Raw genomic sequence first — 15,255 nt, 5'->3', positions numbered from 1 at the left:
CTGGGAATCAGCCTGAGACCCTGCAGCAGGTGGGCTGGGAACGGGGACCCCCCCCAAATGCCCATCCGAGACACCCCCCTCTCTCCTTGCCCTTCCCAGGCCTTGCTTCTGACCGCGGGAATTTTTTTATTGGCTGTTCCTTGTGTCAATTAATATTTTTGGAGAATAAAGCCGCGGGTTTGGAGGGTTTTGTTTACTCTTCTACTTTTTCGGTGCACGAGCAGCGACGCTGCCAGCAGATGCCAGGGTGTCCCATGTCCCCTGCCCGTGGATGGCATGGAGCACCCCGTGATGCTGCAGGCACTGGGGTTCTCCCTTTCCAGGGGTGACGCTCCGACATGATCCCCCTCTGCAACTCCGTGCTCCCCCCCTCATTAGCGACCAATTAATTAGCATTTCTTTCCCCCTCGTTTCTCCTGACCTTCCCTAATTCCCTCCCCGTTTCCCAGGGCTGAGGCAAGTTCAAAGAGGAGCTTGACCTAAATTCCCACCCCCAGCCCGGGCTGCATCCCGCGGCAGTGACCTCGCTGCCATCTCCCAGGGAACGGCGAGCTCTTCCCAGGCTGGGAAACGTGAAGGAGGGATGCAGGCAGTCCCTGGGGCTGGGAGGCAGGGATGGCAGCCCTCCGGATGGCAGCAGCGTGGCCTGGCCACGTGAGGCTGGCACAGGGACACAGGGACACAGGGACACAGGGAGCTGCCGGATCCGTGGCCCTCGGGCTGGGAAGCGCCATCCGTGTGCTTCCCTCTCGGGAAAACAGGAGCCAGCGGCTCTGCTGGGCTCGGGACAGCCTGGTGGCCGCGCTGGGGTTTATCCCAGCCCCTCAGAGAGGTTTTGGGGTTCCGCTTGGGGTGGAGGATGCTGCTCCCCGTTCCTGCCCCACGGACAGGCTGGGGCACGGCCCTTCCCACGGCCCCGCTGGTGTCGCCCGTTCCTTAATGGGATTATGGATAATCGGGGTCAGGCCTGTGCCAGGGGCCGGGGGAAGGGCAGGGGCTGCTCCGTGTCCTGTGCCAGCAGCGCTGGCTCGGGATATTCCCAATCCCCCCGGAACGGGGACGGCGTGGCGCTGCGGGGAGCTGGAGGGGGACGAGCTCCCTGGGAGGGCTGTGGGGAGCACCCCGGCTGGCCACAAGGAGGGATGGTTCTGGGGAGCCTTCCAGGATGCTGGGATGCTTGGGATTCCGGGATTCGGTGATATCCCAGGATACCGTGGCAAGGATCCTGGTGCAGCTGCGCTGAGCGTTCCGGGGGGATGGACACCCTCAAAGGATGCTGCTGGTGTTCTTTTGGGAGGGGAATTAAGGCACCATCCCAGACATTTCCCAGCTGGAAAGAAACCCCCCCGTTTCCTTTCTGATTTTATTAATTTGTTTATTAAAGCCTGATACAGAGGTGTGGGCAAGGGAAGGAGAAACCCCCAAAGATCAAAACATTTTTATTTCAGACACGTAATTAATAAAACGAAACCAACCCAAACATGAGGCAGCGCAGCCCCCGGTGTGGCTGCCCCTTCCCACCCCCCTCCCACGCTGATTTCGGGGTCCCCTGCTCTGATTTATGCAAAAAGGAGCAAATTTGGAGCCTGATCTGGTGCTCTTTACCCTGATCACATCCAACCCTTGGGGCTGCCCAGGGCAGAACCAGCCCTGGCAGGATCGGGGGATGCTTGGCTGGACTGGGAGCAATCCCAAGGGAAATGGGGCAAGACACGGTGAGCAAGCAAGGGAAAAATCAAGGAAAAACTACCTGGATTTACCTGAAACGCTATAAAAATAAAGAGGACTAATTAACTAATTAAGACTAACTTATCAGTTAAACGACACTGCCAGACTGGTCCATAGAGTTTAGGCCCTGACCAGGATTCTTTAAAATCATCTTTTCTAGAAAATTCTAGGTTTTGCTATCATTCTCTAGTATATACACACACGCACGGGGCCCCACTGCGGTGGGGGCACAACCAGCCTGAAAAATAAATTACAAACCCCCCCAGTAGCATCAAATATACAGATCACTCCTTGCAGCTACTTTTTTTTTTTTTTATCTTCTTTTTTTTTTCTATTTTTGAGGCACTTTTTCAGCCTTTTTTTTTTTTTTTTTTTTTTTTTTTTTTCAATTTTTGCTTGGCTCTAAGTGAATTCTACCTGCAGAAGCATCAGCATAACTTTAAGTATTTTTCTGTGTGTTTTGAGCGGGATTGTTTTCGTTGTAAATGTATAACACCCCCCCTTGCTGCACTATTTACATCCTGGCTCTGGGACGTGCTGGGAGTGCAGCAAAGGGCTCCACAGGGGGAAGGCTCTGTCCCAGCTTGTTCAAAGTTCATCTGGGGAGAGGGGCTGGGCTGGGGGGGCTCCCCGGGGAGAGGGAGCACGGTGGGAGGACCCCATCCCTGTCCCTACCTTCCTCCTCCTCCTCCCTGCAGGCTCTGGGGTCTTCCTCCGTCTCCTCCCCACGCTGGTGGTGGCCTTGGGGACAGGACAGTGACACATCCCGCCTTGCCACGGGGTGGAGGGTGGCTCGTGGGGCCCGGCCAGCCCAGGCAGCCCCTTCCCCAGCAGGCAGCAAAGTGGGGGTGAGATCACACCATCCAAAATATTGTTAAAACAGACGAAATAAAGGGAAAAAACACAAAAGGCTCCATTCCCGAGGGCGGGCAGGTGGGGACGGTGTCCCCAGTCCTTCTTGGCAGCCCGGTGGCCTCAGGATGGCAGCAGTGGAGATGGAAGCGGGGCTGGGGGGGCGTCGGGGGGCCGGGGGCCGGCCCTTAACTGGGCATCTGCACCTCGTTGTACACATCTGTCCCCTCTGCCTCGTCAAAGGTCACCACGGCGTCATCTGCGTCCAGCTGCAGAGAGGGGGACAGGCACGGGGACAGGACTGAGGACAGGGACACTGGTGGGGCTGGTGTGGGAACAGGGGCTGGGGTGAAGCTGGGGAGTGGGATGGGGATGGGGACAGGCATGGGGACAGGACAGGACAGGGACACTGATGGGGCTGGTGTGGGAACAGGGGCTGGGATGAGGCTGGGGAATGGGATGGGGATGGGGACAGGCACGGGGACAGGATTGAGGACAGGGACACTGAGGAGGACAGGGATGGAGATGGAGATGGAGATGGAGATGGAGATGGAGATGGAGATGGAGATGGAGATGGAGATGGAGATGGAGATGGAGATGGAGATGGAGATGGAGATGGAGATGGAGATGGAGGGAGGGGCTGGGATGAGACTGGGCAATGGGATGGGGATGGGGACAGGCACGGGGACAGGATTGAGGACAGGGACACTGAGGAGGACAGGGATGGAGATGGAGATGGAGGGAGGGGCTGGGATGGGGACGGGGACAGCTGTGGGGCAGGGACGGGGTGAGGGTGGGGATACGGGTGGCAATGAGGGATGCGGATGGTGACAGAGATGGGGATGGGGACAGAGGGACGATGGGGACAGAGGGAGGAGAACGGGGACAGGGATGAGGCTGGCACAGAAATGGAGATGAGGACGGGAGCAGGAACAGGGAGAGAGGTGGGGCTGGGGCCAGGGCTGGGAGTGCCAGGGCTACGTACGCATTTGAGCTCGATGTCCCGGAAGATCCTGGGCAGCAGGAAGCGCCGCAGAGGCACGGTGAGGATGAGGACAAAGGGCAGAGCCAGCGAGGCCGGGGTGGACTTCACCACCCACAGCACCACGAGGAAGATGATCTGGGTGAAGGTGAAGAGGTGCATCCTCCAAGTCTTCACCTGTGGGACAAGGAGCCGAGGGTTGAGGACAGGGACAGCGTCCCCACCTTTCCTGGGGTGCTGGCTGCTGGGGGAGCGGTGCAGGGCCCCAAGGAACCCAGCGCTGAAGGAGGAGGCTCTCTGGGGAGCCCCGAGCAGCCCAGGAGACCCCCAAACCCACAGCCACCCGTGGGGGTCACTCACCCGGGTGACGTAGGGCTCATCAGGGTGGTACTTGGGGGGCTTCAGCAGGAGCAGGATGCGGTCAAAGAGCTGGATGCCAAAGAGGGAGGTGACCCCCATGTAGAGGAAGATGCCAAAGAGCACGGCCAGGGGAATGTACTTCAGGATGGGCTCCATCAGGATGGAGACGCCTGCGGGGAAGAAAGGGGAGGTTGGGGAGAGTCCCTGGGGACCCCCGACCCTCCCTGCCCATCTTGGGACCCCTCCCCAGCTCACCAATGAGCACAGCCACCAGGAGGCCACTGATGCGCTGCTCCTTGACCTCCAGGATCTGGGATTTCTCGCCCGGAGCAGAGGTCTTGCTCATGACGGTGAGGGCGTTGGCGTGGGTGATGGTGCGGACGGTGGTGGCACTGAGCCAGGGCATCCCAAAAAGGGCTGCCAGCCCCCCCATGGCCACGATCAGCAGCAGGTCCAGGTGGAAGCCGGTGCCCTTCACCAGTTTCCTCTCGGGCTTGCTGACGATGAGGCTGTGGGGACACAGGGACCGGTTGGTGACGCAGTGCCAGGGGAGGTCCCCTCTATCCCCAACCCACCAGGCACCCCACAGCCCTCCCCTGCCCGTAGCTTCGTCCTCACGTGGTGATCTGTGTCTCGAGGAAGATGAGGATGAAGACCAGAAGGGCAGGAATCACGGAGGCGAACATCATCCAGATGGGGAACGTGTTATTTTCTCCCATGGGGTGGATGAACCAGCCCCGGGCAGTCGAGTTGGTGACCTGCAGCCCTTTGGGGACGCTGAGTTTCTGGATGGGAGCAGAGGTGGGGGAGTGAGGGGTGGGACACAGGGACGAGCACCCGCTCCCGTGTCCCCATGAGGGGACACCCGTCCCCCCCCAGCCCTGCCCTCCCAGACCTGGGTGTAGGTGTCGTTGATGAAGAAGTCGGCCAGTGACATGATGAAGATGGAAATGGGCACCCCGAAGTCCCCGATCAAGCGCCGGACCTGGGGGGAGAGCGTGAGAAACCTGCGAGGCCCCCCCAGCCCGGGGGTCCCGCCGCCCCCTCCTCTGCAGGAACGTGCACTGGCCGTGCCCGGCCTCAGCCCCTGAACCCCAGTTTGCCCCTGGGCGCAGGGGGACCCTCACCTTGCCGGGCAGGAAGGAGCTGTTCTTGAACACGCGGAGGAAGAAGGCCAGGAAGAAGGTGCCGGCCATGAGGACGAGGGACAGCAGCGCCGTGTTGGGCTCCGGCACCCCGGGCTCGAATTCAGCCCCCACCCTGTAGTTCCTCTGCAGCGGGTGATGCTTGAAAATCTGGGGAGGGAAGAGGAGAGAGTGAGGGGGAGTTGGGGATGGGGATGCCCTGCACCCCCCTGCCGTGGTGGGAGCCCTGTGGCACTTCCCGGTGGGTTCAGGACGGGAAGCAGGGGCTGGGTGAGGCTGAGAGCTCAGCACAGATTGAGCAGAGGGTGTTTTTAGGGTTTTGGAAGCGGGGACAGAGCAAGGGCTGGGCGGTACAGTGGGGACGGACAAGTGTGGCCCAAAATCCCTCTGCAGAGAGAAGCACGGATCACAGAATCACAGAATAGTCAGCACTGGAAGGGCCTCATGAGCTGGGAAACACCTGGAAAAGGGAAGGCAGCACCAGGAGACTCCGTCCCTCACCTGCATCCCACTGTTTCTACGGAAACCTGGGTGATAACAGCAATCTGCAGCCCCCCACCCGCACCGTGGGACCCCCGTGTCCCTCACCGTGACCAGCTTGGAGAAAGTCTCAAAGATGAAGATGAGGGAGATGAGGAAGGAGAAGATCTCCTGGGTGTAGCGGGACAGGTAGCGCACCAGGAAGCTGCCCTCGCAGGCCACCACCACCAGCACCAGCAGGATCAGCCAGAAGCCGATCCAGACCCGTCCCACGATGTATTCCAAGCCATTGCTGCTGCAGAACTGGGGAGCCAGAGGGCACAGCCCGTCAGTCCCCTGGAGCCCCTGGCGTGGGCACCCAGCTGTGCTGGACCCACGGTGGCTCCGCGTCGTCTTCCTGGGATGGGGTGGGGGTACCTCGGCGTGGCAGGACCCCCGTGGGGTCACCCACCCAGCAGCACCCGCCTGGGAACCCTCCTAGGGTGTCACCCACGCAGGGTCAGCTGTTTGGCATCACCCCCACGTGGCGTCACGCGCCTCACATCACCCCAGGGCCACCACCTGGGTGGCTCTACCTGTGTGGTCTCACCCCTGGGTCATCACACGGGTGGCATCACCCCCGAACACCCTCCATGTGCCATCCCCCCCGTGCCATCCCCCACGCAGCTGCACCTTGTCCCTGTCCCTGTCCCAGGGCTGGTGGGGACACCCCAGCCCTGCTGTGGGGACAGCTGGGGGGCAGCTGGGGGGCACCCAGGGGCGCAGGGGGCACCCACCGAGTAAAAGGCTTCCTCAAAGACGAGGAGGGGTCCCGAGAAGCCGACGACGAGGAGGGGCTGGGCGCTGAGGAGGCTGAAGAGCACGCACTGCACGCAGGTGGAGATGAGCAGCTCCGACACCCCCATCATCCCCTTGGTCTTCTCGCCTGACGGGAGCAGAGCCGGTGGGTGCCGGGCTGGGGGGACAGCGCTGTGCCCCCCTCACACCTCTCAGCACCGGGACTGGGGGGAAGAGCCCCCCTGGAGCATCCCCGTGGGATGGCGGAGAAGGCAGAGACACCCCCAGCCCCACGCCCAGCTGGCGGGACATCCCCGTCCCCAGGAGCGTCCCCAGCCTGTCCCCCCCATTACCCAGCAAGCCCCCGAAGGTGATGGCGGGCGACAGCGCCGCGAAGTAGATGAAGATGACGGCGGCCAGGCACTGCGGGTTGAGCGCGTCCTTGATGTCACTGAGGTATTTGGGGTACCGCCGGCGGATGTCCCGCACCAGCCCCCCGAAAGGCCGCCCCGTCCTGCGCAGGGGGTCGTCGTCCTCCGCGGCCGCCTCGTCCGGCCCTGGGGACACATCAGGTGGCCGTGAGGGGACCCCGTGTCCAAAGGGGGGGGTCCCGCCAGCCACAGGGACGGGGGATTGCGGGGGGCTCCCCGCCGTACCCAGGTCTTTCAGGAAGTCCCCGATGTGCAGTCTCTCCAGGGGTTGGTAGCGCCGTCGGAGCAGCTCCTGCTGCAGCGGGACCAGGGCGCGGAGCAGCTGCTCGTTGGGGGCCTCGGTGGGCGGCAGGACGATGCTGGCATCCAGGAAATCCTCGACGCCCCGCACCAGCTCCTGCCGCCCCTCGGCCAGGTACGCGTCCCGGCGGAACACCTGCGGGGCGGCGCGGGGACTGAGCCAGCGCCGGCGTCCCCGCGGGGACACGGGGTGAGGAGGGACGTGGGGACACGGGCTTGGGGATGAGGGGACACAAGGAGGTGAGGACACGGAGTCTTGGGGACATGGGCATGAGACCACAGAGGCACGGGGACATGGGGATCAGAGGGGGACATGGCACAGGGGGACAAGCTGCACCCCAGGGATGGGGAGCCCAGGGTGGTGGCACTGACGGGGGGGGTGGCACCCCAGGGATGGGGAGCCCAGGGTGCTCAGGGGGGTGGTGGCACTGGCGGGTGGCCCGTACCCTCTCGGACATCATGGTGGCGATGGCACGGCCGATCTCGTGGTAGCTGATCTGGGGGGTGTCGGGCCCCAGCACCACGACGAGGAAGCGGACGGGGATGGACACGTCGAGGACACCCTCCAGTGTCACCGCGTCCTTCAGGCGCACAAAGGCCAGCATTGGCTGCTCCAGGAAGGCTGCACAGCCTGGGGGGAGGATGGGACGGGACAGGGATCATGGGGGAACATGCACAGGGACACAGGGGACGGGGACATGGGGACATGGGAGCACAGAGACATAGGGACAGCAAAATGTGGGGACATCAGGAATGGAAATGAGGTGGCACGGAGGCATGGGGACAAAGAGAATGGGAGAGGGGCACAAAGGTCACTGGGACAAAGGGGTAAGTGGGCATGCAAGTACAGGGACATGGGGCACAGGCACACGGACACACGGACACATGGATGGGTGGGCATGGGAGTACGGGGACATTGGGACATGGGGACACAGGGCACATAGAGGCAGGAGGACATGGGGACAAGGGACATGGGGAGAGGGGCCCAGAGAGCAGCACTGAGCAGCAGCAGGCGGCGAGAGCTGAGGACGGGGAGAGGCAAAAAAGGCACAAGAAAAGCAGCATGTAAGCGAGCGCAGCGAGGGGCACATGGCAAAGCTCCCCCTGCACCCCGACCCTGCATCTGCCCCTGAGCCTGCACCCCCAGCCCAGCACCCAGCACCCAGCCCAGCACCCAGCGCCCAGCCCAGCACCCAGCACCCCCATCCCGCTGACCACTCACCCACAAGGACCAGGGTGGCCTCAGCCCCCTCTGGGATCGTCTCCAGGAGTTGGGGTCTGGGAACCCCACTCTGTTGCAGGCAGATGGAGGGCAGGGATCAGCCAGCCAGCCTTGGTGGCTGTCCCCTGTGGTCCCCTGTGTATCCTGCATGTTCCCCCGCCCTGCCCCTGTGTGTCACCCACCACCCGCTGCGTGTTCCCCTGCATCTCCCTCTCCATCCCCAGCGCGTCCCACTCTGTCCTGTGTCGCTCCTTCTGTTCCCTGCATGTCCCTCTCCATCTCCTGCATGTCCCCCACTATTCCCTGTGTCCCTGAGTCCCCACAGTGTCCCCGCTGTTCCCTGTGTCCCCCTCTGCAGGTGCGTGTGTGTGTGCACCCGCGTGTGCCAAGGTGTGTGTGTGTGCTCAGTGTGCATCTCCCACTGCCAGCCCTGCGCCCCAATGTCCCCAGCGCCCCCCGTGCCCCCTGTCCCCGCTCACCTGCTCCTTCCCTGCCATCCTGCTCATCTCCATGGGCCGCTGCTCCCGCAGAAGTGGCCGCTCCACGTCGGCCCGGCCGGTGCCCGAGCGCTGCACCAGCGCCGGCGGCATCGTCCACACCGACTCGTCCTCGCTGGGGTGGCTGGGGACACCGGGGCCGTGTCAGACACCCCGGTGCCACCAACTCCTCCCCCAGACAGCCTGAACCCCCCGTGAGTGCACGGGAACCCCCAAAGCGGGCTGAGGGGCAAAGCTTTCCCACCCCGAGCCAGGCTCCAGCTGCACGCACTGGGGAGGGTCCCAGACCCCGGGACCCCCCCGGGACCCCCCCGGGACCCCCCCGGGACCCCCAGCCCCGGCCGTACCTGTGGCGCAGCAGCAGCGTCCTCATGACGTCGTCCCGGTCCTGCGGCTTCATCTGCCCCTCGTAGATCAGCTGGTCGAGGAGGATGTGGACGATGGCCGGCAGCGAGTTGGCCTCCACGTTGAGGAGAATGGCACCTGTGGGGACAGCACTGTCACCATCCAGCCGGCGCAGGGTCCTCGCCACCCTCCTGGTGGTCCCTGGAGCCGTCCCCACCTTTGTTCAAAGCCCGGCGGATCTCCAGGAGGCTGTGGTAGGTCAGGAAGGAGAGATGGGGCTGGCTCCAGTCCCCCGATTCCTGGAAGTCCTCCTCCAGCTTGAGCCAGTGGCCGGCCTCCATCCAGCACAAGTCCTTGGCATTGTCCAGGACCAGCTCGTGCAGCTCCACGTATCCCTGCAGCCAGAGATGGAGGGGTCAGCCTGTCCCCGGCCACGCTGGGGACCCCCAGGACACTCAGCATTCCCCCTCAGTGCCCTGGTATCCCCAGGGCTGAGCTGTGAGGTCAGTCCCAGGGTCGCCACAGTCCCCCCACCCCCAGAATGGGGAGGCAATGGGGGTCCTTGGGGCAGCACCCACCTCATGGGCGTCCTGCTGGGACAGGAGCCTCCTGCTCCCTGCTGCCTCCAGGTCCACATCGGTCACTGACACAGCTGCAAGTGGAGCCACCAAGGCGTTAGCCAGTCCCTGCCCAAGCCCGGACCCTCCGGGGTCTGCTTGTGGTGCCTCCTATCATCACACCCATCCCAGCCCTCTTTGGGGTCACCTGGACGTGTCCCCTTCTCCATCATCCCCACCCCAGCCCTGTTGGGCGCTCGTGGATGTGCTCCCCGTGTTGTCCCACCCCAGACCCAGCTGGAATTTGCTGGATGTGCCACTCCACCATCTCTCGCCCTGCCGGTGCCCACCTCGGTCCCGTCACATCCCCACCCGGCCCCTGGGTGACAGTCTGGGGACACCACCAGAGCCAGGGTGAGGACGGGGCTCGTGGCCACTGCCCTGCCACCGGCGCAGCCCCGCACCAAGGGCCACCACCGGAATGGGGACACGGGGACAGCCCATCCCCGGCCAGCCTGACCCCCGCGGTGTCCCTGTCCCCGTCCCCTGCCTACCTGCGGCCCCCCCTGCGCTCCCCATGTCCCCGCCGCTCCGTCCCTATAAAATGGGGAGCGCTCCCCGCGGCCGCCCTGCGCGCACCGTAAATCCCGCAGCACTTCCTTTGCTGACAGTAAACACCAGCACGGCTCCCGCCCGCCCGCTGTCACCCCACCGTGGGGACGGGCTCACCCCGTCCCCCTCCACCCTCGGCGGGGACCACCGCGGTCCCCTGGCCGTCCCCAGCCGGGTCACCCGGCGGGGGGGATGCTGCGAGAGCCGCGTCCCGCTCTGCCGGGGGAAGGATGCTGCGCCCATGGGAGCAGGGATGGGGCGCGTCCCCTGTCACCGTGTCCCCGGTGCTGGCCGTGGCACGTGGGCACGAGCGTGTCCTCGTCCCTGCCCGCCGCCACCGCCACCGAGCCGCCCGGCGCCAGCCGGCGTTCAGCCCCAAGTGGTTCTTGTCCTCACCCCAAACAAAGACTTTATTTATCCTCAATCAGTGGGCGATTACGGGCAAGTGGCAGCGGTCACCCCGCGGCGTGCCCTGACGCCCGGGTGACCGTCCCCCCGCGGAGGGTGGGACGCGGGGGTGGCAGAAGCGGGGCGGGCAGCGCCACCGAGGGCTTGAGGTGGGGGGGACGCCGGGGCTGGGCTTTGTCCCCCGGGGCCCCCGCGGTCACTCACGCTGCCCTTCGCCACGGCTGGGGTGTCCCGGGGGGGCCCCGGCCGAGCGCCTCTTCCCGTCCAGGTCATAAAATCCCCGGCGGCCGGGCAGATACTGGCTGCAAAACACACACCGCGGGCACGGGGGTTCAGCGCCGGGCACCGCGGGTGCCGCCAGCCTCCCCCGGGGATGCCAGCCGGGCAGGCAGAGCCCCCGCCCCGACCTGGGGACTCACCGCAGGGGATTCATCTCCTCGGCCCTGGCCCTCCACGCCTGCAGGGGGGACCCGATGCCAGCGCCGGCCCCTGCGCAGAACAGGGGGCAGCGTTACCCCACCCGTGTCACCCCAGCGGGGGACCCGAGCCCAAACACCTCCTCAGGGTGGCAGCTCCGAAACGACCGAGCCTGGGGTAAGGGGATGCTGCGTGGCACGCAGACCCCCAAACTCCCCTCACCTCCCTCCCGGGGGGCTCAGGGACCTCGGGTGTCCCCAAGCTCAGCCCCACCGCAGGCACCCGCAGCTGGAGGTGGCACCTCACAGCTCCGGGGCAGAGGGAGTCGCTGCTGTTGGGTGATGCCACCCTGAGGGTGGGTGTCCCTGCCTGGCCCCTCGCTCCGGGCGAGCCCCGCCGCCACTGCCACGCTGGCACCCGGGAAACGCACCCATGCAAGGCGTCTGTGCTCGTGCAACTCATCTGTGCAACCCCTGCAGCGTGCCTGCGCCATGCTGGCACCCATGCAACGCGGTGCCGATGTGCCGTGCGCGCCCACGAGAAGCTGGCAGCCATGAAACACCTGCGTCCATGCACTGCTGGTGCCCGTGCAACGCCCCCGAGCCATGCTGGTGTCCCTGCCTGCACAACGCGTGACCTCGAGCCACCGGTGGCCCTGCAACGCTGGCGCCCAGCTGGTGCCAGTGCCCCTGTGGTGCCATCACCCCTGCAAAGCCGTCACCCGTGTGATGCCATTGTCACACATGCAACGCTGTCACCTCTGCCACACCGGGTGACACGCCGGTACCCGTGCTCTGCCACACCCGTGCAGCGCTGGCACCCCTGTGACACCGGTGCCCATGCAATGCCACCCCTGTGGTGCCCCCAGCTCCCCAGGAGCCACTCACTGCTCATCTCGCCCAGTGACAGGTGGGAGCTCTTTAGGCCGGGGTCCTCGTAGCCTTCGGGGTCCAGGCTCCTCCTCATCCCCTCCTCGTAGGCCTCCTGTGGACAGAGAGAAGGGCGTCAGCAGGGTCGGGACCCCCCAAGGCCTCGCCGGGGCCGTGCCGGGGCGCAGCGGCGGAGCCGGGGCGGGGGCCGGGTGTCCCTACCTGGCCAGGCCCCTCCATGGCTCCGGGCTCGGCCCCGCTGCCGCCTCGGCGCGTCCCGGCGCTCAGCCCGGTGCCACCATAACCCGGCGCTCTGCGGGGCGGGCACGGGGGAAACGAGAGAGAACAAGTTAGCAGAGAGCAGGGCAGCGCTCGGTGCCCCCGGGACTGGCGTTTGTCCCCAGGGCTGGGACAGGGGCTGGACGCCGTGGCCGTTCCCGCAGCCCCTGCCTGCCTAACCCGCTCCCCACGGGCTGGGAGGTCCTGCACTTGGGGGTCCCCAGGGAGGTCATGCCCTGCCCTGTCGCCAAACGGGATGGGAACGAACGTCAGGACATGGCAGAGCCCCGGCAGCTTCCCACCGGGGACGTGGCATGCTGCCCTGAGCCACCCGTGCCCACGCACGCCGTGCCCCGTGCTCAGCCCCTGCAGCCGGGGGTCGGGTCCCCTACGGACCCGCACTCAGGGACTGCGGCCCCACACGACCCTCTCGTGTGTGTGGGGGGGGTCCTGTACAGACCCACGCACATGTCTGGGGTGCTACACAACCCCTTGCAGCCCCCTGCAGCCCCTTGCACCTGTATGAGGGTCCCATGTAGTCCCACACACACGGGCTGGGGTCCTGCACACAGCCCCAGCCCCTGGCAGAGCGGAGGGGGAAAATGGGGGAAACTGAGGCACAGCTGGACTCACGGGACACCCCAAACCCGCACGGGGTGAGCACCCCAAAAGCCCCCAAGGCGCATAGGTGGGATGGCCCCTGCTGCCGCCCTTCCATCAGCGCCCAGATCGTCTGCAGCACCCGGTGCCCGCACCCCCTGTGACCCCTGTGACCCCTGTGATCCCTGTGTCCCCTGTGTCCCCTGTCCTCCCCTGCCCCCCCCCGGCCCCCCCGCAGCTGCCCCAGGGCTGCGCCGCGGGACAACCGCCAGGGGGCGCCCTGCCCGCACTCCGCCCCCCCCCGCCCCCCGTTCGGGGCAGCCCCGGAGGGACCCGGGGGGGTCCGGACCCCCCTCCTGGAACCTCCTGACCGCTGACCCCCGCCCGCCCCAGCCCCGAGTCCCTGAGGAGGGGGCCATGGGCCGGGACCCCCAAAGCCGCAGTTCCAGCCGCCCCCTGGGGACCCCCCGAGCCTGGGGTGCCGAGGGGCTCCGGCTGTCCCCCGCCACCCCGGCCCAGGGACCCCACTCGGGGGCTCCGGGGCAAGGTCAGGGCATGGGCGGCTTTGGGGGGAACCGGCCCCCCCCGATCTCACCAGGGTGATGCAGGAGCTCGCTCCCGGCCGGGGGCGGCGGGAGCCGGGGTGGGGTCCCGGACACCCCGCGGGGGCCACGGGATCCCCGCTGGGGCCACGCGGGATCCCCGGCGGGGCGCGGGAGCCGCGGCGGGGCCACGGGATGGACGGCGAGCCTCTGACTCGGCCGTCTCCTTCCTGCCCCGCCTGGCCCCGGGACCGGCGGCCCCCGGCCCCCCAGCCCGGCCTGTCCCGGGCCCCCCCGGCCCCCCCAGCCCGCCGGCGGCTCTTGCATCAGCCCGGTGCGCCGGGCTGCGCCCCGCTGATAACGCCCGACACCGGGCGTCGGCCCCTGCCCCGCTCCACCCGCTGCCCCCCGCTCTGCCCCACAGCGCCCCGGGCCGGGGTGCGGGGCCGGGACCCGCGGGGTGCTGCGGCACCGGGCAGCGAGGTCACCGGGACCCGCGCTGCAGCCCCGGGCACGGCAGGACGGAGCTCGGCCCGCCCCGCGAACCCCCGGGCGCTGCGGGGCTCCTGTCCCACATGGTGCGGGCGGGACGGAGCCCACAGCCCCCACACCGCACCGCCAGCGCGGCCCCCGAGGGGTCCGCACATCCCCCGCAGCCAGGGCACGGCGGGGTCCCTCCTCAGTGGGTACAACCCCGTGGGGTCCCCCTCAGTGGGTACAACGCCAGGGGGTCCCTCCTCAGTGGGCACAACCCCGTGGGGTCCCCCTCAGTGGGTACAACGCCAGGGGGTCCCTCCTCAGTGGGCACAACCCCGTGGGGTCCCCCCTCAGTGGGTACAACCCCGTGGGGTCCCCCCTCAGTGGGTACAACCCCGTGGGGTCCCTACATCCCCTGCCAGGCTCAGCACTGGGCTCGCACCTCCTGCACCAAATTCCCCGCACGGCTCAGCACGGAGCCCTCACACCCCAGGCCATCCCCGCACGGTCAGCGGGATCCTTCCTGCGGCCACCACGGCTCCGAGGAGCCCGCACACCCCAGGCCACCCGTGAGGCTCGGCCGGGATCCCTCCTGCCTCCTCGCTCGGCTCCGTCTGGAGTCAGCGCATCCCAAACCATCCACGCAACCTGGGACGGCTCCTTCCCGCCGTGGGGACAAGCCGGTGGCTCCCTATGGACTCCATACATCCCACGCCCCCCGTGCCTGGCTGGGCTCTCTCATCCAGCAGGTGCCCAGCGCGGCTCAGCGCGGAGCCCGCACATCCCAGGCCGTGCACTGCGCAGGGCTGGGACCCCTCAGGTGGCTCCTTTGGAGCCCAAATGCCCCATCCCACGGCACCTCCCACCCCAACACCCCCCCTGACACCCCCCCAGCCCCGCCATCCCCGTGATCCCCCCGGCAGTCCCAGGGACACCCCGAGGTGACCCCGCACCTACCCCTGGGGTGCCTCCGCCGCCCCTGCCGCGCTCCCTCTGCGGCTGCCCGGGGTGTGAGACGCCGACGCCTGAGTCACGCTCACCTCCCTAATCTTGCACCCCTCGGGCTCACCCGGGCCCCCCCCCCCCCGTAAAAACAAGGTTATCGGGGTGCAACATCTGCGAAAGCTGCGCCCCGGCTAAGCCCCGCCTGCGCCCCGCTGTCCTCCCGTCCCTCACCCAGCCCGGCACCCCGGGACCTGCTCCCGCTGCCCCCCCCCCGTCCCCCCAGTCTTGTTTACCTCCGGGTTTCCCTGCAGGGAATCCCCGGGATCCCCCCGGTTGTCCCCCCCCCTCTTTCCGCGGGGTTGGGGTGTTCTCTTAAAAAAAAAAAAATTGAAAAAAAAAGGGGGTTCCTGGGGAGGTTCCCCGGGGAGGA

The 15,255-nt window shown here is 66.5% G+C and overlaps 1 protein-coding gene across 8 annotated transcripts; it reads right to left on the bottom strand.

Moving 5' to 3' along the window:
• Positions 1-1,354: 1,354 nt before the first annotated feature.
• SLC4A1 (solute carrier family 4 member 1 (Diego blood group)) lies at positions 1,355-14,951 on the bottom strand. Of its 8 annotated transcripts, XM_038163134.1 has the most exons (22): positions 14,838-14,913; positions 12,205-12,295; positions 12,001-12,097; positions 11,116-11,185; positions 10,901-10,998; positions 9,698-9,771; positions 9,337-9,514; positions 9,122-9,257; positions 8,757-8,898; positions 8,278-8,347; positions 7,502-7,686; positions 6,981-7,191; positions 6,678-6,881; positions 6,324-6,472; positions 5,656-5,850; positions 5,050-5,217; positions 4,818-4,907; positions 4,541-4,707; positions 4,178-4,431; positions 3,923-4,092; positions 3,566-3,739; positions 2,769-2,849 (listed from the first exon to the last, which is right to left on the bottom strand). In XM_038163134.1, the coding sequence occupies exons 2-22, from the start codon at positions 12,220-12,222 to the stop codon at positions 2,769-2,771; spliced, it is 2,931 nt and encodes a 976-aa protein (XP_038019062.1). In that variant the 5' UTR covers positions 12,223-12,295; positions 14,838-14,913. The 8 variants fall into 8 exon arrangements, with proteins under 8 accessions (XP_038019060.1, XP_038019062.1, XP_038019059.1 ...); XM_038163132.1 differs by having other exon boundaries at positions 1,355-2,849; positions 6,678-7,191; positions 14,838-14,921; XM_038163131.1 differs by lacking the exon at positions 14,838-14,913 and adding an exon at positions 13,457-13,598 and having other exon boundaries at positions 6,678-7,191.
• Between the last annotated feature and the right edge of the window lie 304 nt (positions 14,952-15,255).

Source organism: Motacilla alba, chromosome 27 (assembly GCF_015832195.1).
Source record: "Motacilla alba alba isolate MOTALB_02 chromosome 27, Motacilla_alba_V1.0_pri, whole genome shotgun sequence".
NCBI lineage: Eukaryota > Metazoa > Chordata > Aves > Passeriformes > Motacillidae > Motacilla > Motacilla alba.
Note: the sequence above shows the minus strand (reverse complement) of the source record. Positions and strands in the feature narration are given on the sequence as shown.